At 40.3% G+C, this 26,240-nt stretch overlaps 1 protein-coding gene across 4 annotated transcripts in view; it reads right to left on the bottom strand.

Moving 5' to 3' along the window:
- Window positions 1-19,355, bottom strand: part of FAM81B (family with sequence similarity 81 member B) — a 57,481-nt gene extending 38,126 nt beyond the window's left edge. Inside the window, exons 1-4 of one of the 4 annotated variants that reach the window (XM_042943739.1) lie at window positions 19,236-19,355; window positions 18,467-18,564; window positions 14,781-14,845; window positions 1,340-1,583 (exon numbers count right to left, since the gene is read on the bottom strand). In XM_042943739.1, the coding sequence (XP_042799673.1) occupies window positions 1,340-1,583; window positions 14,781-14,845; window positions 18,467-18,564; window positions 19,236-19,245 (417 nt within the window). In that variant the 5' untranslated portion in view covers window positions 19,246-19,355. Of the gene's footprint in view, window positions 1-1,339; window positions 1,584-14,780; window positions 14,846-15,384; window positions 15,457-18,466; window positions 18,581-19,235 lie in introns of those variants that run through there. The other 3 variants (XM_042943748.1, XM_042943758.1, XM_042943767.1) reach the window with 3 other exon arrangements.
- Window positions 19,356-26,240: the final 6,885 nt, after the last annotated feature.

Here is a 26,240-nt window from a genome sequence, read left to right as displayed (position 1 = left end):
TACATCCTGGGGTTTGCCAGACCCTACAGATGGAAAATAAATTAATAAATATCCTTAGCTTTATAAACAAAGTCCTAAGGAAGTCTTTGCTGATGTTAATTGCATGAGTTTTGTTTGTCTGTTTGTCAGATCCACTATATTATATTCCCTGACAGTAAAAGAGGACATTTGTTGTGGGAATTTTAATGATAATTCTGCAAATTTTTAGTCAGTTTCCCAAAGTATATTCTCTGGGACTCTTGCTTGAAAGTTTCTACCCCAGATTCATCATGCCTATTGGCACCTTAAAAATGCTGAAAGACTTGTAGTGAAAATCTGTTTATTTTGGTTTAACCAAGATAGATATTTTCTTTTGTGAGCAGAAATTCTATTTTCCCTTTAACATCTTAAACATCATTCATTTGGGAAATATGTAGAGTGCTGACTACCTACCATGTGCTGTTGTCATCTGTTGTGTTATTTAATAATGAAGAAAACAGAATCTTTACCATTATATATTAGAATATATATATATATATATATATATATATATATATACACACACACACACACATACATACATACATATATAGGTATATACACACACATGTGTATATATATTCATATATTAGAAGGGGAAAACAAGCAATTAACAAATATACACTATGAGTTTGCTTATCACATGGATACGTACTATGAATATCTATAATGTAAGATTTAACGAAGATTGTGACTGCTGGGTAGGGAAGGGTGCCTTTTTACAGAATGCTGAGGAAGTCCTCTCTGATAGGGTGATAACTGAGCACAGACTTCAAGGCAATGGAGAACATTTCACAGGAATGTCTAGGGGAAGATGATTCAGCCAGAGTGAATATTAAGTGCCAAGGCCCTGAAACCAGAACATGTTTGGTGTGTTCTAGGAAGAGCTGGGAGCCAGTGTGGTCACAATGAAAGAAGTGAGGGGGTGGGAGATGGGGAGAGAGATGGCTTGGGTCAGACTGTGATGGGCCTGTGAGCCATCATTGCCAGTGCACCATGAAAAGCTCTATTTGAAACAATTACACAAAAAGAATCTCAGAAATTGAGATTAAAATAATCACCTTAGCACAATGTCTGACATACTGTTAAACAATTCTCTCTGCTGTCACAAAATAGATATTAAATGCTTTTTGAATAGAATTTCCTTCTACTTTTTAGCATACATGAGCAGTTGAAAAGTTGAACTGTTTTCCTCTGGGGCTACATGTTGTAGTCATTTAAACTTAAGCTCTAGTGAGTCATTTCTGTAGTTGAAAATGATATTGGTGGTTGATCATCGTTGTCAAACAATGATGCCAACGTATGGGAAATGAAGAATTACCTCAATATTTTGGCTCAGTTTTTTGACAATGCTCGTGATGGTCTGGATGTGGCTTTCCAGTAGCTTCCTGGCAAGCAACTCCTCTTTTTGAAAGCCATGGGCCCCTTGAAGACAAGCAGAGATTTCCTCCTTGATGCGGAAGGCTTGTTCAAGGAGGAAAGCGATGGTACGCTCCTGGGTGTTCAATCTGTCTTCTAGCTGCCTTCTCTGGGTGTTTGGAATCACAGGAAGAAAAGAATGACCCCTAGTCAGGAACAGGAAACAACACCAGGGACGTTACAAGAATGAGTTGGAGGAGCCAGAACCAGAACTTGTCTCTTCACTTAACTTCTGTACCATCTCCCCTGTGAGAGGTTTGGGAGGACTTTATAGGAATCGGCCAGGTTGGATTCCCGGTTTGTCTCTCATCTCACAAGATCTGACTTCTGCCTTGGTCTTACATTATGCATTTTTCATGTTTCTAAGCAGGAATAATTTTATATTTTACCCACTATTCTAACAAGCCAACTTGGATCCACAAACATTTAATACTTGAGAATTCTACATTGAGGAGAGTGCTGCCTACTAACTTGGAAGAAATGATAGTTCAAAGGCAGAGATTCATGAAAGAGTCAGAAGTTCAGTGAAAAAGTAAACACAATAAATGAGAAAAAGAAATAGGCTAGAGCTGTTAAGAATTAGGGTAAAGTAGCATGTAAAATCCTGATAGCCCCTATTGGCATTAGTATATTACTCTTTCCCTTCACTGATAAGCCTCTCGAAGGACAAGCTACTTTGTTGTGTCTTTTTTCTTCATTGAATTCACTTTGCTTGGTTCTGTGACCCAGACTCTGAAGAAAGAAATGAGTTTACACAGTTCCTCAGGAGTAAAATTTCCTGGGTGTCCTATGGTCTTGACCAAAATGCTCAGCTAGCATGACTGCTGGTTTTCTATCCTCTCTCCCTCCTAAAACCTTGGAGTGACTGGAAAGAAAAATTAGAAAACTGCCCTCCTTGGGCAGCAGGGGCTATTTTAAACTGGTGAGGGTGTGGGGTGGTGCAGGGGGTGCCCTGATGTGCCCCCCAGCTCCCTTTTCAGGAAGGCGGGACTTATTTTCCTAAGTGTTGGGTGTGCTGCTGGCTGACAGCCCTCAGCTGATAGCTTCTCTGGGAACCGCCTTGGTGAAGACAGTCACTTTGCTCAAGGCCATGCCCATTTCCTGGGGCAGCGTGAAATCAGTGATGGGTCAATGTATAGCTATAAAGGCCTGGCACACTTGCTCTATCTCAGAACAAGTTGGAAGGACCATCCCAGCTTCATGGCTCCCTGTGGAATTGTATCACAATACTTTTTTTCCTTCCTTTCCTGGCAGTGACCCCAGAGCACTCCTTAATGAGCCTTCTGTTCACCAATCTCTGTCTCAGAGCCTGTTTCCTGGGCAACCCAACCATAGTCAGGTGGCCGCTTTGGCCTGGGGCAAGAGAGAATTCAGCAAGGCTGTGGGAGGGTAAAATGGGGAAGAAGGACTGTTGTATTTCTACTCTTGCTTCTTCTAGATAGCCTTGGGATAAACTGCTCTAGTTGTGTGAAATTCAGATTCTTGTTTAAGTGTCCTCAAGAGTCAGATCAGGCAAGGCAGAAAACCTGTAAGAACCTCAAACAACAGTAACAAAAAGCTTGGGGTAAAAACAGACCTGCAGCATTTGCTTTTATACCTTCCTACCTCCACAGGCTCCAGGGGTGGGAAAGCCACTGGTCTCCTAATGCTACTTCTTTCTGAGGAACAAAGGTGAAAACCTGACAGGACAAGTTATTTCGTAGGATGGGGAGGTTTTACTGGGCCTGGGGCTTATCCGTGCCAGCCCCCTGAGTTTATTGGAGATGACAGGACTCCAGTAGAGACCTGGGTCTGGCCAAAACCCCCAGGGGAAAATTAATTCACAGGCCAAGATAGCAAGACATTTGAGGAGCACAGTCTCTTCCAAAACCAACTAGCCAACAAATAATCTACTGGATTATAGATTCCTACAGAAGATAAACACCAAGATATATGCAGTAAGACATTTTTTAAAAGGCTAATAAACATTAAAAGAAGGGAAGATGTTAGCAAAATGAAAACAAAAAACTAGAAAATGTTAAAAAAGTAAACAAGTGAAAATATAATGGTTGAAATAAAGAAAAAGATGGGACAATATGAAGGAGGAAATAGCTGAAGAATGAACTAGTGATTTAGAATACCAGAATGAAAAAAATTAATCAGACAGAAGGAAGGGTCACACAACTTAGTTATGTCAGGGTCAAACTTTGAAACTCATCTGTGTGACTCCAAAATCCAATGTTAAGCTTAACTCTCCTATATTCCTAGAATTCCAAGAGATAATAAGCAGAAGCAGGGGCCTCACTTTGATGCTACTCATGTGACCTAATAGAGTGGCAACAGTGAGGACACACAGAAGTGTCCCCAGGCTTCATATACACTCTTTCCTTAGTTGTCTCTTCCTTTCTTGGTCCTGACCGCCATTATCTCCTCTACTTCTGCATCTGAACAAAAAGTGCATCCTCCACATGGAAGCTAGAGTGGTCTTTCTCAAAGTCTGAGACCCTCCAATGGCTTATCCATTTTCTGAGAATAAAATCCTTGTTCCCCTTTCCAACCCCATCTCCTCCTGCTCTTCCATCCGCTTACTCTCATTCAACCACATGCATCTTCTTTCCATCCCTCACCCATGCAAAACTAGTGCATTGTTCAGAGCCTTGGCGCTTGCTGTTCTTTATGCTTAGACTGCTCTTCCCTGAAGTCACTTCATGGCTGCCTCCTTCTCATTGATTTTTGTCTCAAATCCAGTATCCCCTCCTCAGACAAGTCTTCTCCTAGGTCACTTTCTATCATAATACCACATTTCTTCTTCTCCCCAGCATTTGTCATTATCTAAAATGATCTTAATTGTGTTTATTTTCTGCCCTCCATCACTAGAATGAAAGCTCCCCGTGGACAGGTGCTTTATCTAAGTTGTTCTTCACAATGCCTCCAACACTGAGAAGAGTGCCTGACACATAGTAGGTCATCAGTAAATGTTTATTGACTGATTTTTCTGGCTGTACTGTTTGTTCCCTTAAGGCTCTGTTGTTGGAAATTGGGGGTGGAGGAAGGTACAATGAAGACTACAGTTGTTAGAGCTTCAAGATTTACAGTGTCTTCTCTTGAGCAGTACAAAATAACCTCAGCCTGGGTGAAGTTCCCCTTTCCTGTCATCTGCACATTTTAAGAACAAAGAAGGCTTTGTTAAGGGTTTCATTAGATTCCCTCTACCACTCATTTGGCTTAAAAATGTTCTTCTGGAATATTACCAAATGGATATGGGGATATATATATATATATATATATATATATATATATATATATTCCATTTCTCTAAAACCCCAGCATGCTGACAGTGCTCTGTCGATTAGATGTATGAGTCACAGGCAGAAGGGAAGAGGATGTCAGGCCCTGCTGATGGTGACACATAGCCTAGTGGCAGACGGCAGATTTACTTGTTACCTTCCTTGAGCTAGTGCTGCTTTCTGACCTCTCCACAGTCTGCAGCCTGGATGTGCCAGGGAAAGTGAAGTTGGTCCTTAGCCATCAATCCTATACAGATACTTATAAATTATGCTACATTCTTCTCAAAATTTAGTATTTGTGTTCTCTTAGATGTTCCCAGTGTGTCAGGCATTGTTGGTTAACTTCCTGATAGTTAACCCCCCAACCCGCACCACCACTGCCTGATTTGGTTCATCCTCCCACCACCCACGTCATTTGGGAGGGGGCAAATTAATCATGGTGGTCTTATTCTTCTGGGTTGAGATGAAGCTGGTTTAGGTAGGACTGACCTGGCCAGTCAGGTGAAAGGAAAAACCTATTGTGGGGTTTCTGGATGATGTTTCTTTGCTTTCAAGAAAAAACACATAAGAAGAAACTTCTCTCTTGTTTGCTGGATGTTGTCATGCCTGTGTGTGATGTCTGGAACTTCTGAAGCCATCTTGTGACCATGAGGGAAAAGAAGATAGCGGAAAAAAAGGATAGAAAACACTTGCTTGATGATGCTAAGCCTCTAACTAAACTCTAGATTTTTAGAAATGTGAATTAATCATTTTGGTTGTAGTTTTTGTTCTGTGTAGCTGAAAGCACTGTATCTATATCTAACAATCTACCGATAAAATTTCAGTTAAAATAAAACTCTATTATTATTTACTAAATGTATACTCTAGTCCATGCATAATAGATAATGGTCTGTCCCTCAAGGAACTTAGTTTAATTCAGGGTTTCTCATAAAGAAAATTGAATTAATATCATGGGGGTGGAGAAGGGAGGGAAGTTGTTACAATGCAGATTCCTTAGCTCTGTCATAGATTTTTTAGATCACAATCTTGGGTGTTGAGGGGGACAGAGCAAGAATAAACATTTAAAAAAAAAAAATTTTTTTTAAACGTTTATTTATTTTTGAGACAGAGAGAGACAAAGCATGAATGGGGGAGGGTCAGAGAGAGGGAGACACAGAATCTGAAACAGGCTCCAGGCTCTGAGCTGTCAGCACAGAGCCCGACGCGGGGCGCGAACTCGCGGACCGCGAGATCATGACCTGAGCCGAAGTCGGCCGCTTAACCGACTGAGCCACCCAGGTGCCCCAAGAATAAACATTTTAAGTAAGCACTTAGATGATTCTATGTCTTCTAAATATTGAAACCCATTTATTTATTTAAAACTGGTCATGTGAATCAGTGAGTGATTCTCAGTTTGTGATCAGTGATTGATAAGGCAGAATATATAAAGTGCTGAGGTATGAAATAGAGAATATGAGCTCTCAAGTTATATGGAGAGTCAGAAGCAATTTAGCAAGGTGGTAGGCAAGACAGACTGATGGTAGAATACAGGTTCCACCACTGACCAACCAAGTGTTTCAGTTAATTCATCCTTGAATGGGGCTAACAGGCCTACTTCACTGTGTGGTTGTAAATACAGAGATAACATGTGAGAAGCATGTGGTAAGGGTGGTAAAACCAATGCAGCCCAGGGTTATGGGGAGCCCCCGTTCACTCACTCTTTGGGTGTGCTATTTATTGGCTGGTGTCAAGATTGTGTCCAGAAAGAACTTGAGGAATCAGACCTAAGGTGGCAGAGGGACCAGTGGAACAAGGCTGCCACCTCTGCTCAGATGCCAGTCTGTGGTCCCATTTGTCATGATTGGCCTCAATGATGTTGCTATTTGGCACATGGAAGGAACCCAGTAAGAGGGCAGCACCTAGTGTTATGCAAATGTATTTTCCTGCAACAATAGGGACATTAAGTGACTTATGATATATATGATATATATCATATATATATATAGATATATATATGATATATATTGATATATATATCAATAGATATGTATATCGATTGATATATATATCAATATATATATTGATATATATTGATGATTATATATCATATATATATGATATATAAACTATATATATGATATATAGTTTCCTTTAGTTTGTAAAATTTATTTTTAGAAGTTATTTTATATTTAAGTGGAAAGCATTCCTTTTTGTGCCTAAGGTTTACTATAAATTAGGAGTTTTATTATTTTTTATTAATAAAAAATGCTTAATGAAGCATTAAAGATGAAGCTTAATGATGCTTAATGAAGCACAAAATAATGCTGTTTAGTTCTATTTACACAATTCCTGAAAGATAAACACAGAGCTTATATATTTTTCCATTTCCATTACTATAACTAAAGAGAATATCATGGGGGTGCCTGGGTGAATCAGTCGGTTAAGTGTCCAACTCTTGATTTTGGCTCAGGTCATGATCTCTCAGTTTGTGAGTTTGAGCCCTGCATTGGGTTCCACGGTGTGGAGCCTGCTTGGGATTCTCTCTTTGTCTCTCTTTCTCTCTCTCTCTCTGCCCCTCTCCCATGTGCATGTGTGTGTGTGTGTGTGTGTGTGTGTGTGTGTGCTCTCTCTCTCTCAAAAATAACTTAAAAAAAGAGAATGTTATTTTGCAATTGACCTTTGTAAATCAACAACTGGAAAGACACACGTATGAACGGTCTCAGTCTTCTAAGAGAGTTTCCTGATACCATTTTTCAAAGACCATCCAAATGGTTAAAAACTGAGTAACAAGATGTGGTCACTCTAATTTTCAGTAAATTAAAAAAAAAAAAGAAAGCACTGTTTTATTAGTGTATTGTATCAGTGGGACTTACATCTAAATTTAACTGTGAAAGGAAAGAAATGACTGAATATTCCAGACTAGTCCAGATGGAGTTACTAAGCACAGGAGAAAGAATTCCCAGGGGGCCTTTTCAGAGAGATATTTGGGCTTTACATAAATCATTGATTATGTAGCTGACAACTGAATCTGAACAGATTTTCCACAAACTCTGAGTTCTGTTTCTCTGTGATTCGGTATGACTTGTACCAGCTGTGCTGTTGCTGGCAGAGGCATCCGTACCTAGAGCCTCTCACTTCTCTGCCTGTTCTGTTCTTGTGAATCGAGCACTAAATTTACTTAGGAGATTCTGATAACTATTTTGTCAGCCTGTGATACTCAAGATGCAGAAACTTGAAAATTTGAGTTATTTTCTAGAACAATGAAGAGTATAACTGAAAAAAATTTTCATTTTTGGGAGATCTTCTATGCCTAGTTCCATTCTCAGTGCATACAGTCCTGCAACACACACAATACACACACACGTGAAGTGAAATTTTAGAGAACATTTTGATGCCTCACAAAAATAACCTGTAAGTTTATGGAACAATGAAATTGAAAAAAATGTTTTCTGTAGTTTCTCTGTTGCTTATTTCTAACCACCCTGGCGAATGGATTTTGGCAGCTAGACAAGCCTCCATTTCTGGGTTTTACACAAGACTGAATGCTTTAGGATTGAGATGGAGGCAACTCCAGGTTCATGGGTACAGGTGGGGAAGAGGCAGACCAAAGCCAGTAGGGTTGTGCCAGCATGAGGTCTGCCTAAAGGAGCCTGGAGGAGAGGACTCTAAATAAGGACATGGCCAAGAGACACTGGAGAAGGAGACTGGTTGTAGATAATTTCTAGCAAAATAGTTATATGCTATATGAGGCAAACACTTTGTTAGTAAAATTTTCATTAAAATTACAGAATTAATGATGCACCTGTTGTGATTGGCTTCCTTGTGGGAGGCATTCAGTTGGCAAGTGTTCCAGAGTCTCTGTGTGAATGAGGGCATGATGAGTTATACTTATAGGCAAAGTGTATGTAAACTGCTCTAGCAAGTAGTTTTGATGATATTTGGAGTTCTTACAGCATTTTGTAGTTATTTTGTGACACTTTTCCATATTGCCTTGCTATTTTGGGGATGTACGTGTTATTTATGTCAGTCTCCCGGGTAAAGAATACTGTATTTGGAGTCAGAAGACCAGGGTTCAAGGGCTGTCTCTGCCACTTATTATCTTTAACCTTTCTTAGGTTATCCAGAGGAGAGATCTTTGTGTCCTGTGGAGATCATGACTCCTGCCCTACCAATTGACTGAAGGATATCAATTTACTTAATGTACTTGAAGTGCTTTGCAACGTCTATAAGTGTCATATACAAATGTTCTTACCATAATTATTAGTAATTATTAGATGGAATTATGGGCTGAATTGTATCCCCACAAGGAGATATGTTGAAGACCTAATTCTTAGTACCTCAAAATGTGATCTTATTTGGAAGTAAGGTCATTGCAGATGTAATTAGTTAAGATGAGGTCATAGAGGGGAGGGTGGGGCATAATCCAATATGACTGATGCCCTTATAAGAAAATGGCTATGTAAAAATGGAGACATATGGAGAATACCATGTGAAATGGTGGTAGAAATTGAAGTGATGTATCTAGAAGTCAAGGAACACCAGCAATCACCAGCTGTCACCAGAAGCTAAGAGAGAGGAATGAAAAAGATTCTTCCTCAGAGTCCTCAGAAAAAAACCAACCCTGATGACACCTTGGTTTTAGACTTCTAACCTCTAGAAATGTGAGGCAATAAATATCTGTTGTTTTAACCTTCCCAGTTTATGATACTGTGTTATGGAAGCCCTAGGAAACTAATACAGATGGTAAGTTATTTAAGGGGAGTTCCTAGCCATGGAGAAATGTAAGGAATTTATTATTACACAGTCTTATTTTTATATAATGCTCATAGTGTACATGTCATTTAAACAATTTTTTTTAAGTTTATTTATTTATTTTTGAGAGAGAGATAGGACAAGTTGGGGAGGGGCAGAGAGAAGGAGAGACACAATCCCAAGCAGTTTCCACACCATCAGCACAGAGCCCGATGGGGGGCTTGCTCTCACGAACTGTGAGATCATGACCTGAGCTGAGATCAAGAGTTGGATGCTTAACAGACTGTGCCACTCAGGTGCCCCTGACGTGTCATTTTTATATACATCATTTCATTTCATCCCCACAACTACCCCCATGGCATAGGTAAAATTTTTCTCAATTCAGATGGAAACGGAGACTTGGAGATTGTCAGTCACTCAGCTGGGAAATATTTTAATTTGCTTCTTTGACTCTTTGCTACATCACAGCAGCTTTGCTTAGACTACTTAGTAGCTCTTCCTGTTATATTGTGTTACCTCAGAATACATTATGTAATTACCAGTTACCTTTCCTCTGCTTGGCTCACATCTCACTGTGGAATCCTAAGGATCCTCACTGAAGCCCAGAGGCTGGAGGGGCTCCCTCTCTGCTCTAGAGAACTGAGTCTGGCTCAACCTGACCTCATTGCATTTCTCAGACTTGAGCAGAAGCTCATAGGTGTGGCGGGAATCCAGGGGGCCTCCTGGGGTGGGAGGGACGGAACTTCATCTGGGCAGGCCCTGCCTTGAGCAATATGTGGGTGTTGTGGGTTGTGCCCAATTCCTGTAGCTGTGTCCACCCACAGCCAGAGTCTTGCCCATCACAGGTTGTGGGGCAGGCAGTGAGTAGATGCTAGAGAGGAATAAGAGACTGCACTGTGGCTGATGGCAGCACCTCCCAGGCACAGCTAGGATGCTGTGAGTCCAGGTTGGCCACTCCTCCCAGAGGGGCCCTAGTGGAGGAAGATCAGAAATCTATGGTTGAATCACGTCTTCTATGGTCCAGGGATGGGCTGGAGGTGAAACGTCTGTGTGTGTGTGTGTGTGTGTGTGCGTGTGTGTGTGTCTTGAGAGGATAGCTGGCAGGGAATGTGGATAGAGGGGTGGTTAAGAAAACAGGCTTTGGAATAACTTAGACATAGATTTCTGGATTAGAATCTTGGTTCTGTCATAGTATTATGTGCACTTGGACAAATATTTGACTCCTTTGAACCCCAGGGTCTTCATATTTAAAATAGTGACACTATGCCGCTGTTAGGGTTATTGAGAGGATTAAATGAGAAGATTAACATGGACTAAGAACTGGACTCTTTAACAACAAATATGGTCAGTGAGACCAGGGAGTTGTGCAGGGTGCAAGAGGGTTTGCCAGATCATAAAAAACCTTGCTAATGAACCCAGAGTGCCCCATGTATCCCTTCCTTCCCAAGCTGCCCAGACTGTTTTGAGCTTTCTCACCTGGGAGCTGGTTGCCCTCAATGATGGATATGATGTTGCAAAACAAAACCAGAAAGTCCTCAAACCTAACATGACCTATCCCATAGAAAGCTCAACCAACAGTGTTTTGTCTTCCTTTCTTTTGTACTGTAATGTGAAATATCTATCATCATCTTGTACCAAGAAAAGAAATGCATCACAATACAATAAAATGGTAGTAAGAGAAAACCTTGAAATAAATACTTGAATAAACCTTGAAAATAAATACTCCACAGGCCCTGAATGCCATATCCTACTCACAAGGAGAAATCATCAATCATGTATGCTTTTGCCTATTTCACTTAGAGTTTTATGTATCCCAATTTTAAATACCATTCTTTGGTTGTCAGCCAGACCCCTCATCTTCCCAAACTGTACTCCTGAGAGAATTTCTGAGATATGTACTGGACAACTCCTCCATAACAAACAACTTCATTTCCCTGGCCCAGGGGGCATGGTGGTTCAAGTTTATACTTCCCTCTTTTTTTTATTCCAGCCATCTTTGCCCCCTTGCCTTTTCAGCCACACCTCGGGAAGGTTCCTGCCTTGGAAACGTTACTCTTCCCACACATGTCCACATGGCCAACTCCCTCATCTCCTAGTTTTTGCTCACATCTGATGTCTCAGTGAGGCCTGCCCTGACAGGCTATCTAACAATGTGTGTCCCTTCCTCCTGCTAGAATGGAATCCCCGTGAGGGCAGGGATCTTTGTTTTGTTTGCTAATGACTATCTAAGTGCCTAACATAATGCCCAGCACATAATAAATGCTCAGTAAGTATTTGTTAAGTGAATAAAAGGAAATAACCAGTTTTAGAAGACCAAAGAATTTGAGGGATGGAAGAGACCTTAGAAATTATTGATTCAGTGTTAAGAATTTTTTTCCAGCAGTCAGTTGAAGAAAAATAAAAAGAGATTTATAGGCAGAATTTGTTTTTTATTCAAAATTAAATCCCAAGGGGTAATAATCCATGTTCTTAAATCTTAGCCATTTGCCTTATTACATAAAAGAATGCTTATGAGAAATTATGGCCAGAGTTGAGAAAGTAGCACATAGAGGCAGCTTTCTGAGCTGCATCCTGGAAGTGAAATCTGGATTTGATTTTGAACACAGACAGCCCTTGGGACTCAGGCTGCTCATCATCACTTAAAACTCCATCCCATTTTAGAGAAGAGGCATTTCCTTTTTCTCAAGGTCCCATAGCTAATTAATGAGAGGCAGATCCAAGAGCGGACCTGAGGCGCCTGGCCTCAATGCGGTGATCCTTCCACCAGCAGGGACAAAAAGAAGAAAAAGAAAAAAAAGGCTTTGGTGCTTTCCTGTTCAATGAAGCTTAAATGAGCATTGGCCACACTGCCACTGTGAATCCACGAACACATTGTGGAAATCAGAATTATTTACTGCCTTTAATATAATGTCACCGTACTTGTCCTATAAATGATTGCAAGCATTCCGCCTCCCCCTGTTCCATGGATTATTAATATGACCTAATATTTAACAAGTACTATAATGTGTGGGTGTTGTTCCAACTGCTTGAGGCTGGGAAGAGCCTTGTCAGTGCTTGGTCTGCCAGGTCTTTTAATGTGCATGTCTCTAGACAAACCTTTTTCTTAGGGTATGTATTACCCATTTTATTGCTCATTCTCACTTTTTTGGGGCTGTTATTATTGGTTTTGTTGTTTTTTTTTTTTTCCAGTATTTCCTGTAAATATTCCCATATAGATTTGTAAGGCAGAACCTCTGAGAATATGTAATATAGATTCTGGTAGCTTAAGTTCATAATGACTTTTGCTTCTGTTATTACCCTCTCTGCATATCAATAAATCTGTTGTCACTCAATGAATACTATGACTTGAAGGATGAAGCTATTTTTTAAATTGTTTTTTATGTTTATGTTTTTGGAGTCAGCATGTCAGTTCGAAGTACCTTCACTGATTATTAACATGCCTGTGTGCCACCTTGCTTTTCCAGTTAATCAGCTACCCAGGAGTCTACTGCATGAAGCAGAGTCTTAAAGATTCAGCTGTTCCACTAGACTCTCCATTCAGTCCGTCCACTATGGTTCTGCAGGAATCAATATTCAATACTCCGTGATAGGCTACTACTGTAGGGGGGGAGATCAGAAAGCATAATATCCTATAGTCCCTGCGTTTCGGGAGCTTGCAGCCTGCTCTGGGAGATTAGAGGGGAAAGATCAAAACAAAACAAAAAAAACCCAACCATCTTAGGTGGTACCTAGGAGTTATAGATATATGGCTTAGACCGCAAGAGAGGGGTTTTGGAGGAGATCAAGGGAGAAATGAATGTTGGCACCAGATAATCTTCATTATACTTTTGCTTTGAATTACATAATATTTCTCCCCTTTTGTCTTAATTTTAGTTTCTCTGGAATCCAAGAAAGGGCAAAAATTTCCTTGAATTTCTTTGTAGGTTTGTCATTGTCTTCCAGAAATTTGTTCTGTCATCTCCTGGTATATAGGTCACCAGCCTGGGCTAAAGAAATCCACGTGGGTTCATACTGGAATTTGACAGATCAGAAGAATGATTTCTATTTTCTATTTGTCATGTGTAGATTCAAGTAAGAATAAGTCTCCCATTCCTCCTTGGATGGCAAGTGTAGCTAATATGTCCCTGTAAAATAATTATTTTTATGCACACCACAATCATTGTCCTTAGCTCAGAAAAAATGTCACCTGTCCAAATACTGTATTTTTAAACATTAAAAAATCCTTTTCCCTTGTTTGGTTTCATTTTCCCTTGATTATGACCTTATTGTCACCTAAACAAGTACAAGTTATGGGCAGCATGAAAAGAGGGGCTGAAATATTGTGGTTGAACTCTGTGTGGTGTGTTCATTCGATTGGCAAAGGATCAGGAAAATCCTTCATGTGAACAGACTGTGATAAAAAATCAGTGAATTTAAAATGTTTGTCATCTTCAAAAATTGTTTATCATCTTCATTGTTAAAGGTAATTTAAAAAAATGAAAATTCAGTATTTAGACTTTTCTCATGTTGTTTGATCATTTCTTTTGTTTGATAATTTTTCTTGTTTGTCATAATGTATATTTTATGACCAGAATTTTTTAAAAACTATAGTGGGTCCTAAGAGCTTCTAATCAAACCTCTTCATTTGGCAAATGAAAGAACTAAAGCCAAGACACATGATGGGCCTGATTGAGGTCATACAGACAATTAGTGCAAGTCCCGAGACTAAATCCCAAGTGTCCTAAAAGCATTAATTGTTGCATCAGACCAAATCTCCTGACATACAAAATAGAAAACATTTCAAACAAATATGCGTTGCCTCTGTGATCCCACCTTTACAAACTAGAGTTCTAGGATCTTTTGGACATTGCACTTTCATTAATAATATGTCCTATTTCCAAGTCCCCAGAGTAGACCCTCTTCTGCAGTCCTTCCCTGGATGAGCTCCAGGTGTGGCACTGGACAGCAGAAACAAAATTTTCTGATGATTAATTTAACATACTTACAAATTCTCTGAGTTTTAATCATGAAATTGTTAATAGATTTATTGATTTACTTTGAAAGTCATAGGTACCTATATCAATCTTTTCATGTCACTCGTGTGGCATTATTCATAATCTATAGGAACCTATGGAAGTTATTTAAAGAGGAGGCTTTAAATAAATTAATAAAATAAAACTGGCTTGTTTTCTGAATCAGAAAGGAATAGCATAGAGAGGTTCATCTTCTGACATGATTTAATGTGTCTCTTCTGAAAGCAGAGAACTAGTTTAGATGAACTCAAACATCTCATTCAGGCACTTGAATCTCTAGCTGAATCACTAAATATAGTAAGTAGTTAAAACACGTTGTAATTTACCAACTTACCTGTCAACATATTCAACTAGATCCGTAGAATTCTTAGCTGACATTGTGGCTGGAGATAATCTTACCTAAAATAAAGGTCACGGGTTTAAAATGTATCATCATCTACTTTATACGGAAGTCTTATCCATATTATTTTTATATAAATATTTTAGTTTTAAACAAAATATATACCATAGACTATCAGCCCAGTTAAACTTGCACATGTCCCATCTGTGTTTCTGGAGACTAAAACCAAAGTCAAGTTCTGGAAAGATACTAGAGAGCTGCATTTCATAGATTGGTATCACAGTCAGAAAAAACTTTTTAGACAAGTCAAACCATGGATTATTCTTAGAAAATTTTTAAAGTGAAATATCCAGTGATTATTGGCTGAGTTACTAAAGAAGTTCTCACGGAGTAAATTATTCCATCATACCAATTTCTGCGGGGAATCAGCTAATTTTCAAAAACAAACTCCAAAACTAGAAATCTGGTCTATCCAGATAACTTTGTTTTCTAGGAAACCTGGATGTCAGATTATTATAGTCAATGAGAAATAAAAGTAGAGCACAGTTATGTACATTACTTACTAGTATTAAATAGAGCTGACTGTATGAACACTTACCTAATTCAATAACATGGTGCTACTAGAAAGAAAGTTCCACTGCATCAAAGTTCATAATATTGCAGCATTTCTGGGAGGAGAGAGTTCACCAAATGCACTCATTGTTTGGCATATGCTAAAACTGTTTTAAACTCTAATGTTCTTTATTTTTAAGATTAAAAACAGGACACAGATTTATGTTCATTTTAATAGCCCGTCACTGAACTGGATTCAATAGGGAGAGTATGAGTAGTATTCCACCTCTCCTTAAAACTTAAACAAAATATTTTCCTGGGATATTTTGTCTTGGTTTATATTATTGTATACTGTAATGGTGAGCAGAGTAAAATTTAAGACCTACATACAGGAATCATTCGTTTTGCAAATGCCTAAGGAATTACCACGTCTTACTTCTTGATGTAGGGCCTAAGAGACTTAATTGGAAAGCTCTCCCCTCCAATAAAACTTAAAAAAAAAAAAAAAAAAGAAAAAAGAAAAAAGAAAAAAGAAAAAGAAAGAAATGTATTATCAAGGAAGCTAATAAAGAATCCTGACGATAGGCTCTCCTGACCCTGCTGACTTGCTATTGGTCAACCAGCACAGGCTCGAGGATGCTCAGAATGGAGCCAGTGATCGCCATGATAGTGCTGTAGGCCCTGCCTCCCCTTTGCTGAATGGAGTCTGCAATGGGTCTGATGGCCTGAAGCTGAGTCTTCCCCTAGAGGATGTATATACACTGATCCACAGGGCACTCAGGTATCCATGTTATGGAAACCATCCTAACTCCCTAGAGAACATGACTGGCCTTCTGCCCTGGTTTGTGTTTTGACTCCAGTTTTGAGCTGGAACAGCGCTGGGTCCTGGGCTCCCGACCTGTGCCAGCTCTTCCTTTCTCACCTTGCCATGGCTGTCCTGGCCTGTGTGAGGGAGTCTGTGGTATTTCCTCAGCAACTGGCTGGTCCTGGGCCTTACATGTTTGGCACCTGGTAGTTCTTTCATTCCCTTTTGTGGGATGAAAGAGTCTGTGACTATTGTGTCCAAGGACACTAAATTACTGGTCTATTGTTTCCTTCCCCCTTCTCAAGTGAAACAATTGGATATATATCTTTTACTTTTATATTATTAATTTTTAAGTCTTATTTTGAAAACTGTAAATAGCACCTCTTAAAAACACAACTCACATACTTTTATTTTTTTTAAAAATTTTTTTTAACGTTTATTTATTTTTGAGACAGAGAGAGACAGAGCATGAACGGGGGAGGAGCAGAGAGAGAGGGAGACACAGAATCGGAAGCAGGCTTCAGGTTCTGGGCCATCAGCCCAGAGCCCGATGTGGGGCTCAAACTCACGGACTGTGAGATTGTGACCTGAGCCGAAGTCAGACGCTTAACCGACTGAGCCACTCAGGCGCCCCTCAACTCACATACTTTTAAAGTAATAAATGTTAAACCTGATAATGGAGAAGAATTTGGGAAAATATAGAAAAGTAAAAGTTACAGAAAAAAGAAATCTTATTGTAATTGTACTACTTACATAGAGCACATTGTGACATATCTGTTTCCTCTTTCTTCTCTGCAATTTTTGATGTATCTAAGGTAATATGTAAATTTCTATATCTTTGGTAATTGAATATAAGAGTCAGCTCTGTTTCATCCCTATTTCTACAAGCAAGAATGTAATTATATTAACAATTCTCAGGAACAACATGGGATTTTTTATGTGTGTCAGTTTTCATCGGCTTTATAAGAATACCTTAAAATGCTATGATCCTTTATGGCTTAATGGCCTATAAAATGGCCTATAAAATACTTTCACTTTCACATAGGGGTGCCTGGGTGGTTCAGTGGGTTGAGCATCCGACTTCGGCTCAGGTCATGATCTCACGGTTTGTGGGTTCAGGCCCCACGTCAGGCTCTGTGCCGACAGCTCAGGGCCTGGAGCCTGCTTCGGATCCTGTGTCTCCCTCTCTCTCTGCTACTCCCCTGCTCATACTCTGTCTCTCTCTCAAAAATAAATAAAGATTAAAAAATTAAAAAAAAAACCCTTTCACATATATGATGTCCTATAAGGTGGGAATCGTAGTTACTAAGATCCTACTTCATCACAGAAAAATTTAAGATGATTATTGTTTTTTTAAGTTTATTTATTTTGAGAGAGAGAGAGAGAGAGAGAGAGACAGTGTGAGAGAGTGTGAGTGGGGGAGGGGCAGGGAGAGAAGGAAGGAGAGACTGATAATCTCAAGCAGGCTCCACAAGGAGCCCCACATAGGTCTCAAACTCACGAACCCATGAGATCATGACCTGAGCCCAAACCAAGAGTCAGACCCTTGAACAACTGAACTGCCCAGGCACCCCTAAGATGATTATTTTTATAGGTGAGGAATCTGAGGATTAGAGAAGTAGTGGACTTGCTCAGGATCCTATAGATGATGATAATAATTACATATAGCTATTGATGGAGTCCCTTTTACTTGCTAAGCCCTTTTTCTTAGGGCTCATTCAAATCTCACATCTTTGTATGTTAGGCCTAATTAGCCCATTTTGTAGAAGAGGAAACAGAGAAGTTAAGTAACTGCTAAAAGTCACACAGCCTGGGTATGGTACAGCCATCAGATACCAAAGATCAATGTTTGATATTGATATTGTGCTAGCTTTCCAGTGCTCTTTCTATCACAAGAGGCTTCATCCACTGATGAGGGCTAAAACTACTGCTTCTTTGAATGTTCTTTTTCATTAATGACAAGTACCAATAAAAGAAACCTATTTAGCTCTTCTCTTTTTCATGTTAGAGATAAAGTCTGTATCTCGAATTTATCATAGTTTCCTTTGAATCTTTATAAAAAATAATTGTCAAATTTTGTTAATACCTAGCCCTGCCTATTAAAAGTCAGTCCAATGAATGTATCCACAAATTGAGGCCCCTTTTCTTTTCAGCTTGTGCTGTCATCAGTCACTTTGTAAAAGCAGAACAAATAAGAAATGTAGGTAGAGTGAAAAGAAAAACAACACTTCTAGGACCCCTTAGAACTCTCTGAATAACGCTAAGCTTTAAAGAAGCTGAACAAAATATTCTATTTTTACTATGAATGTCTAAAAGTACTTGCTTTCTTTTCTTGGTCACTGACTGAGCCAGGAAGGTGGCCATCAGGTTCATTCCGCTGTTCCTCTGCAGTCGGAGAGGCATTTATGTTTACATCTGTATCTAGGCAACCAGAATGCTGCATTAGATCAGGAACGAAGGCAAGTGAACTTTTGCAGTGGTAGTTAATCTTCTCTTTAAAATTAAGGGCAGTTTCTGTACCTATGGCAAAAGTTCAGGGAGGCTTCTTTTTTTTTTTTTTTAATGTTTATTTATTTTTGAGACACAAAGAGACAGAGCTCTAGCCAGGGAGGGGCAGAGAGAGAGGGGGAGACACAGAATTTGAAATAGGCTTAGGCTCTGAGCTGTCAGCACACAGCCTGACACAGGGCTCAAACCCACTAACGGTGAGATCATGACCTGAACTGAAGTCGGCAGCTTAACCAACTGAGCCACCCAGGTGCCCCAAGGGATGCTTCTAATTGGTTTTACACCCTCCTCTTCTGTCCTCCCCTACATCATTTCTTCACCAGGCCCCCATCACACCCATAGTCAGCTACAAAAATTTATCATCCCAGGTACTTCCATTAGACATTTAGGAAATTTTGTTGAGACACACTCATTTAGATCAAACTGTTATGAAATAATGGGAAAAGATTTCTCACACTATTGTGCCCAAGCCACCCAAGGATCTTCTTTGGGATTTATTACCTTGCTTATATGTAATAAGAAATATAAGTAAGGTAGTAAAGAATGAGAATTTAGAGACCTTGGGTAATCCGTGGGTTAAATACCTGCACTCATGATGCTTGATTTCCTGGCTTTATTTTTTGCTGATTTGATTTTTTTTTTAAAGGGAGCAGAACTTTTTGTTTTGTCTTTCAGAAAGCCAGAGCACTAAAGAAACTGGATTACAATCTGACTAATGTCTTTATGTTTCCAGGGCATCTTCCCGGTGTGGCTCAGTAGCATTGTGACTGCAGGAAGGATCTGTGATGTCAATGGGGTTGACCCCACACTTTAAGTCAAGCCCCCAGGGATTCAGAGCTTCAAGGGTTTTCATTGTCATAAAGTGCTCATTGTCATAAAATCACTAGGTCCTTCACCTCTTGGTCTCATTGGATGGAAAGTGGTTATTTTTAGGCTGACATTCACACCTTCCCCTGATTTCACCTTCCCATTTGATGGAAGACCAGTTTCCATCAAATTAGATAGACAAAGAGAATGAACTGCTGCCATACTCCCCAGTCTTCCTCCAAGTGTGCTCATTCAGGAAGCTAACTCTTGTAGGCCACTAGGGGGAGTCTCACAAAAAAATGCAGCAATAATGACGGGAGTGGTAGATCCTGGCTTTAAACAAATTAAAATCTTGAGTTTTTTTGTTGTTTGCTTTTTGTTTTTTTGTTTTTGTTTTTTTAATAAATAAAATCTTGAACTTTGGCTCTGTAGAGAAAGTCTTGCTTGGTTACTTGGTCAACAAGATGTTGATTGTTTCAGCTCTGAAATATTCTCCTGAGTTCTAAAATTGGAATTTGTACATTTTGGTAATACTACTTGGCCCTCATATACAGAAATTATATTATTGGTTGAGTTACTTTTCAAATTATGGTGCCAGATTTGCCTTGCTCTGAGGACACACATAATGTTCAGGATGCCAAATGACAAACTTAGATCCCACAGATAAATACTGCCTATGATTTTTTGCTTCAGGGGTATGTCTTCTAGTGCTTAGCCCTTAACACTTAGAAATACAGTATTTCATGGTTTGTAAGCTGTCCAAACAGCTCATTACACCATCCTAATCATCATTTTATCAAGCACCAAGGGAAATGGCACACCATGAGTGAGAGTCAATGGCTATGGATACCAAGAGAGTGGGTTAGAACCCTGACTCCTCAACCAACTGGCTACTTGGGCAAAATGACTTCACTTTTTCAAGACTCAGTTTTCTCATCTGTGAAGTGAGCTAATAATATTGATCTCATAAGGTGGTTGAGGATTAAACGCAATGATACACTTAAAGTACTCAGCTGAGTGCCAGACTGGGAATTCACTAAAAGGTAGCTATTATTAGTGATTATCTCTCAAGGTGGCAATTATCCAAGAAATAGATACAGGCTCTGTGTGAGAAAGGAAAACTGGATTTGACCTTGCTAAGAAACTTTTTGTGGTTCTCTCTCTCTTTAAATTCAGCTTTTAGTCGATAGCACTTGACTAGGAAAATGGACTCCAATGAAATAAGAATCTAATTTGTTTGTTCTCTAAATGGTTGCTTGGTTATTAACATAGCAGTGCAATAGGATATTTGTACCACTGGATTCCCACCTGACCAATGTGTATGTAAAATCCTTCCTAGAAGGCAGTAATCTTCTAAGATCTATTCTAATCCAGGCCTACCGAGAGTAGAGCCCAAAAGCACAAAAACCAATAACATTCAGTTTAGATCTTAAAACTTAAAAATGACATTATATTCTGATATAACTCTAAATATAGGCATAAAGAAATAATTGTGATGTGGTGGGCAGTTAAAGGGGTTGGTGAGTGTTGAGGGTCAGTGGAGACAACCACTGTGTGCTATGCACGACACAACCCTAGGGGCATCTTTCACGCGATAAAACTAGATTTCCTACTTTTTACAAGTTTTCACACGTAAAGAAAATGTTTTCTTCTCAGGGCACCTGGGTGGCTCAGTCAGTTAAGTGTCCGATTTTGGCTGAGCTCATGGTCTCGCGGTTTGTGAGTTCAAGGCCCGCGTTCGGTTCTGTGCTGACAGCTCAGAGCCTGGAGCCTGCTTCAGATTCTGTGTCTCCCTCTCTCTCTGCCCCTCCCCCACTCACGCTTTGTCTCCTCAAAAATAAACAAAAAAATTTAAAGAAAATATCTTATTCTAACAAGCTCAGTATATCAGGACAATTTTCTAGTAATCTCTGTTGTGTTGAACATTTCACAGTTTAGAAGATGTTCCTCAGGTGCCATCTCTTGAATCCTCTGAGGAAGGCAGTGCAGACACGAATATCCCAGTTTTACAGATTAAAATGCAAGGAAGTTCAGAGAGATTGACTCACATATGTGGATGGTGAAACCCTGACTGACCAGACCCCAGGGCGGCTAACCCTTAGCCTTGTGTACAGCCCCCCTGCGATGATCATACTGGATTCTGCTAAGCTGTAAGTGTTGGGACTTCCATTGTAAAGGATGCTCAATGCAAAGGGAGTCCTTAATGCTCCCTCACAATTATATTGGATTTCCTCTCCACAGGACTCTCCTACTCTTCTAGATGACTCTCTTACCTTCCCTCTGCACTCAAACTGCCATCGGCTGCTGCCATCCTCACTCTCAGCTCATGACCTTTCCTTTATATGTAATCAAGAAAACAGAAGTTATCGGAACAGAATTTTGATGAGCCCACATGCTACATCTACAGACCCACGTGCATCTCTGTCCAAAAATTTTGCCCTCGCTCCTCTTCCAGCAAATGAGCCATCTGTGTTCCTTGTTCAGGCCTATCCCTCAGTTGTTCTTAGGTCCTACTCCCTCTCAACTATTCAAGGACCGGCTTCCCAATTTGCTAGATCATTTCCATCAGGATACAAACACATTTTCCCCCCTTCTATCCACCTTAAAACAAACAAACAACCTTCTTTCAATCCTATATATCAACTACCACTCCCCCTACCTTTTGTGGACAGGAAAACTCCCTGAAAGTGTTTTTATTTTTCTCATTCTAATTTCTCTCTTTGATGTGGTCTAAACTGTGTGTCCCCTACTTCTTCCATCCCCTTCATATGTTGATGCCCTAACCTCAAATGTGACCCTATGTGGAGATAAGGACTTTAAGGTTAAATGAAGTCATAAGGGTGAGGTCCTAACCTGATAGGATTGATGGCCTTATAGGAATAGAAAGGAATCTCAACCTCTCTGTCTTTGCAGGCGTGCACACACACACACACAGAAACACACACACACACACAGGAAGGTGAGAACCCAATGAGAAGGTAGCTGTCTGCAAGCTAGGTAGAGAGGGTCCTCACCAGGAACTGAATCTGTTAACACCTTGATCTCAGACTTCCCAGCTTCCAGAACTATGAGAAATTAATTTCTGTCATTTATGCCACAGAGATTATGATATTTTTCTATAGCAGCCTAAGCAGATTAAGACCCTCTCGTATCACCAGAATCAGGCTTTCTGTCCCAGGTGACTTCCACTAAAACTGCCTTTTCAGGGTCCCCTGTGACTTCTCTGTTGTCTATCCAGTGGTCAGCTGTCAGTCTTCCTGTCATTTGCCCCATCAGCAGCATTTAACAGAGTTGAGGGCTGTGTGTTCCTTACTTGGCTCCCCGGGCAACGTGTCTCTCATCGCCCTGCTATTCCTTCCCATGGGTTTCTCATTCATCTCCCTGACCTCTGAACAGGTGATCAATGATTTCAGTTTTCTCAGAGGCTTCCTGAAGGTCCCATGTTCTGGGAATCCTCAGCCTTGGGAAAACCAGAATAGCTGGTCACCCTTCCTGTGAGTGTTGTGCCCCAGAGTTCAGTCCTTGCACTCCCACACTCACCACCTTAATGTGTTCAGCCAGTCTCATGGCTGTAAGCTGGTGATCCCTCAAATCTCTTCCCTCTCCCAAAGTTGCTCCCCGTACAGCCGTCCCTATTGCAGTAAAAGGGCACCAGGTTTTTTCTAGTTGCTCAGGCCTCAAACCTTGGAATTCTCCTTTACTTCTCTTTTTCTTTCATCCCCTATGTTTGTTGCACCTTAAAAATATATGCCTCCTCTGCTGCCACACTGGTCCAAGTTATCATTGTTTCTCCTTTGGACTATGCCGATGGCTTTCTAAAACCAATCTCCCTTCTGTCAATCAAACTTGCCACCCGTTAATTATTCTCAACGAAGTAGCCAGTGATGTTTTCAAAGTTAAGACCAATCATGGAATTCATCTGCTCAGAGTCAATAGTTTTCCATCTCATAACGGATGAAACCTGTGTTTAGGTCTTGTGTCTACGTGAATTTTCCTGCACTGTAGCAGTGCTAGGGGAGCTTTCTCCTCTGGAGACAATTGCCTCAGCTCCTAATTACCATCGGCACCTCCCCCAAGGCCACACCACATCCTACTAGGAAGTCTCTCCTCAGGTGCCACCCATGAATGTGCTATCATTCTTAGCTTGCCGGTTTTTTTTTTTTTTTTTTTAACGTTTTATTTATTTTTGAGACAGAGAGAGACAGAGCATGAACGGGGGAGGGGCAGAGAGAGAGGGAGACACAGAATCGGAAGCAGGCTCCAGGCTCTGAGCCATCAGCCCAGAGCCCGCGGGGCTTGAACTCACGGACCGCAAGATCGTGACCTGAGCCGAAGTCAGACGTTTAACCGACTGAGCCACCCAGGCGCCCCTCCTACCTTGCCGTTTTTATCCGTCTGCTCCTCCTCCTTCCACTTGCCGGCAAGGCGCCATTCTTCCTTCTTCGGTTTCTCGTTACCCCTTCTGTCTCCCCCACCTCTGAACAAACAGCTTCTCCCCAGACACCTAATTGTAGCCAAGCTCTGTGGTGAATTCCCACCTTGCTTAACTATGTTTCCTGCCTACAATTCCCTCTGCCCTTTGTCTGACTTTGGCTGATATCAGCCAAATGAGTTGACTAGTCAAATTAAGAAGTGCTCAACATTCAAATGTAGGAAGTTTGAGGATTACAATGACATAAAATGGCAAGGGAAAATATATACTCAGGAGAAGGGGACTCATCTTTGTATGTCTAGCACACATATTCATACGTATAAATAGAGTTTCAAACTAACAAAGAAGCAAAACACAACACCTAAGAATACTGACAAAATCCCACGTGGCTCATAATGCAGAACCAAGGTAGGTAAACTAATACTTCAAAGGCAATGACAAGTGAGGGCACCTGGGCGGCTCAGTTGGTTAAGATTCTGACTTTTGATTTCGGCTCACATCATGATCTCACAGTTTGTGGGATCAAGCCCTATGCTGGGCTCTGTGCTGAGCATGGAGCCTGCTTAAGATTCTCTCTCTCTCCCTCTGCTCCACCCCTGTTCTCTCTCTTGCACTCTCTCCCTGTAAACTAAAACAATAAAATAAAAGCATGAAAAGTTCTAAATAAAAAAGGCTATGACAATGTGAGTGAAGATTTATCGTGTTGCTGCCAGATATGGGAGCCATAAATTTTGGTGGAAGCAATAAAGGCTTGTGCTCATTGTTAAATTAAAGAATCTTTATGATACTGGCAGCAGGAATGTTTATTCTTGCTGCTCTAATCCCATGGCTTATTTTCCCTTTTTCTCAGCAAAAAACTCTTTTGCTGTGGCAAATTTTCTTGCTCTGCCAGGGAGGCCCCGAGTGAGGCTTGTGGATGCAGCATTCTGCTCTAGAAAACTCACCTTGACGTCTCTGATGGTGCCAGCTCACCAGGAACAGGCTGTGGTGGGCCGCCCTCCCATGTGTGGCTCTAATGATCTCAAAGAGCTGATTTTTGTTGTCTAGTAAGACCAGTGTTCCCAACCATCCAGCCTAACATGAGCACCAGTGCTTCAAGGTGAACAGAAATATCTGTTTGAAAAGCATATTAATAGAGTCAAATCCCAAAATCGATGAATGTATTTTTGGTTCTAGACATCCACACATTTAGCCAAATGGCTCTAGGACAGAATTTAATATTGCATGTGTTTGTCTCATCAACAGAAAGGGTAACGAAACCCATAAGAGAGTAGTTTTCCTGTGTTCTGGGAATACTTCTTTGCTCTGTCATTAAAGTATATAAGGTGAGTTCTGTACAAAACTCACCCCTGAGCGACCTCTGGGGCCCCTTCCTTCAGTATGGGTCACATTAAAAGCATCTCCTTGTGGTTGTGATGCCTAACCTTGTAAGAGTTTGGGCATCTTCCCTTTACTGTTAGAATGACTTATCTTGAAAAAATTATAGTAAACATAATTTTATCCAGTGCATTTTTTCTTATGAATTTGTGACCAGTTTTTCATAGGTATCTAAACAACTAGATCAAACTGGAAGGGGATAGGAAAAGGTCAAACATTCACTGAATGCTGGGGCGTCTGGGTGGCTCAGTAGGTTAAGCTTCCAGTTTAGCTCAGGTCATGATCTCATGGTTCATGAGTTTGAGTGCTGCTGTGGGCTCTGTGCCGACACCCACAGCCTGGAACTTGCTTCATGGATTTGGTATCTCCCTTTCTCTCTGCCTCTCCCCTGCTCATACTTTTTCTCTCTCAAAAATAAATGAAACATTAAGAAAATTTTTAAAAAATTCACTGAATGCTTACTACATGCAAGGCACTGTGTGTGCATTTATAAATATAGTTCAGTTAATTCTCAACCAAATGAGTATTATATCCCATTTTACAAGTGCAAATTGAGGAACTTTCTCAAAGTCATGTAGCAGTTTCTGGTGAGAGTCTATGCTTTTTCCACATTGCCAATCTACTTATCTTTGAAGTCTCTCTATATCTGCTTCCTTTTCTGCCTCCTTTTTGGCATTACTTCTGCCCCTTGCTGGATACCTTGTATTTTAGACACTGAAGTTTTCTGCTGAATCCATTCAATCATTCATTGACTCGCTGATTCTGTAAGTCAGTCATAGAAACATTCAAACATTGATTGGGTACCTCTAAGTACTTTTCTGGACACTGGGCATGCAGCAGTGAGCAAAACAAGAAAAAAAATCTGCCCTTGCTGACTTTTTAAAAGGGAGGGTATAGTAAGTACACAAGCATTCAAGATGAAGTGTGATGAGTACAATTATCAAGAATTGCAAAAGTGAAGGCATGCTGACAG

The sequence above is a fragment of the Panthera leo genome, chromosome A1 (assembly GCF_018350215.1).
Source record: "Panthera leo isolate Ple1 chromosome A1, P.leo_Ple1_pat1.1, whole genome shotgun sequence".
NCBI classification, from domain to species: Eukaryota; Metazoa; Chordata; class Mammalia; order Carnivora; family Felidae; genus Panthera; species Panthera leo.
This window is presented reverse-complemented; position numbering and strand designations above follow the sequence as displayed.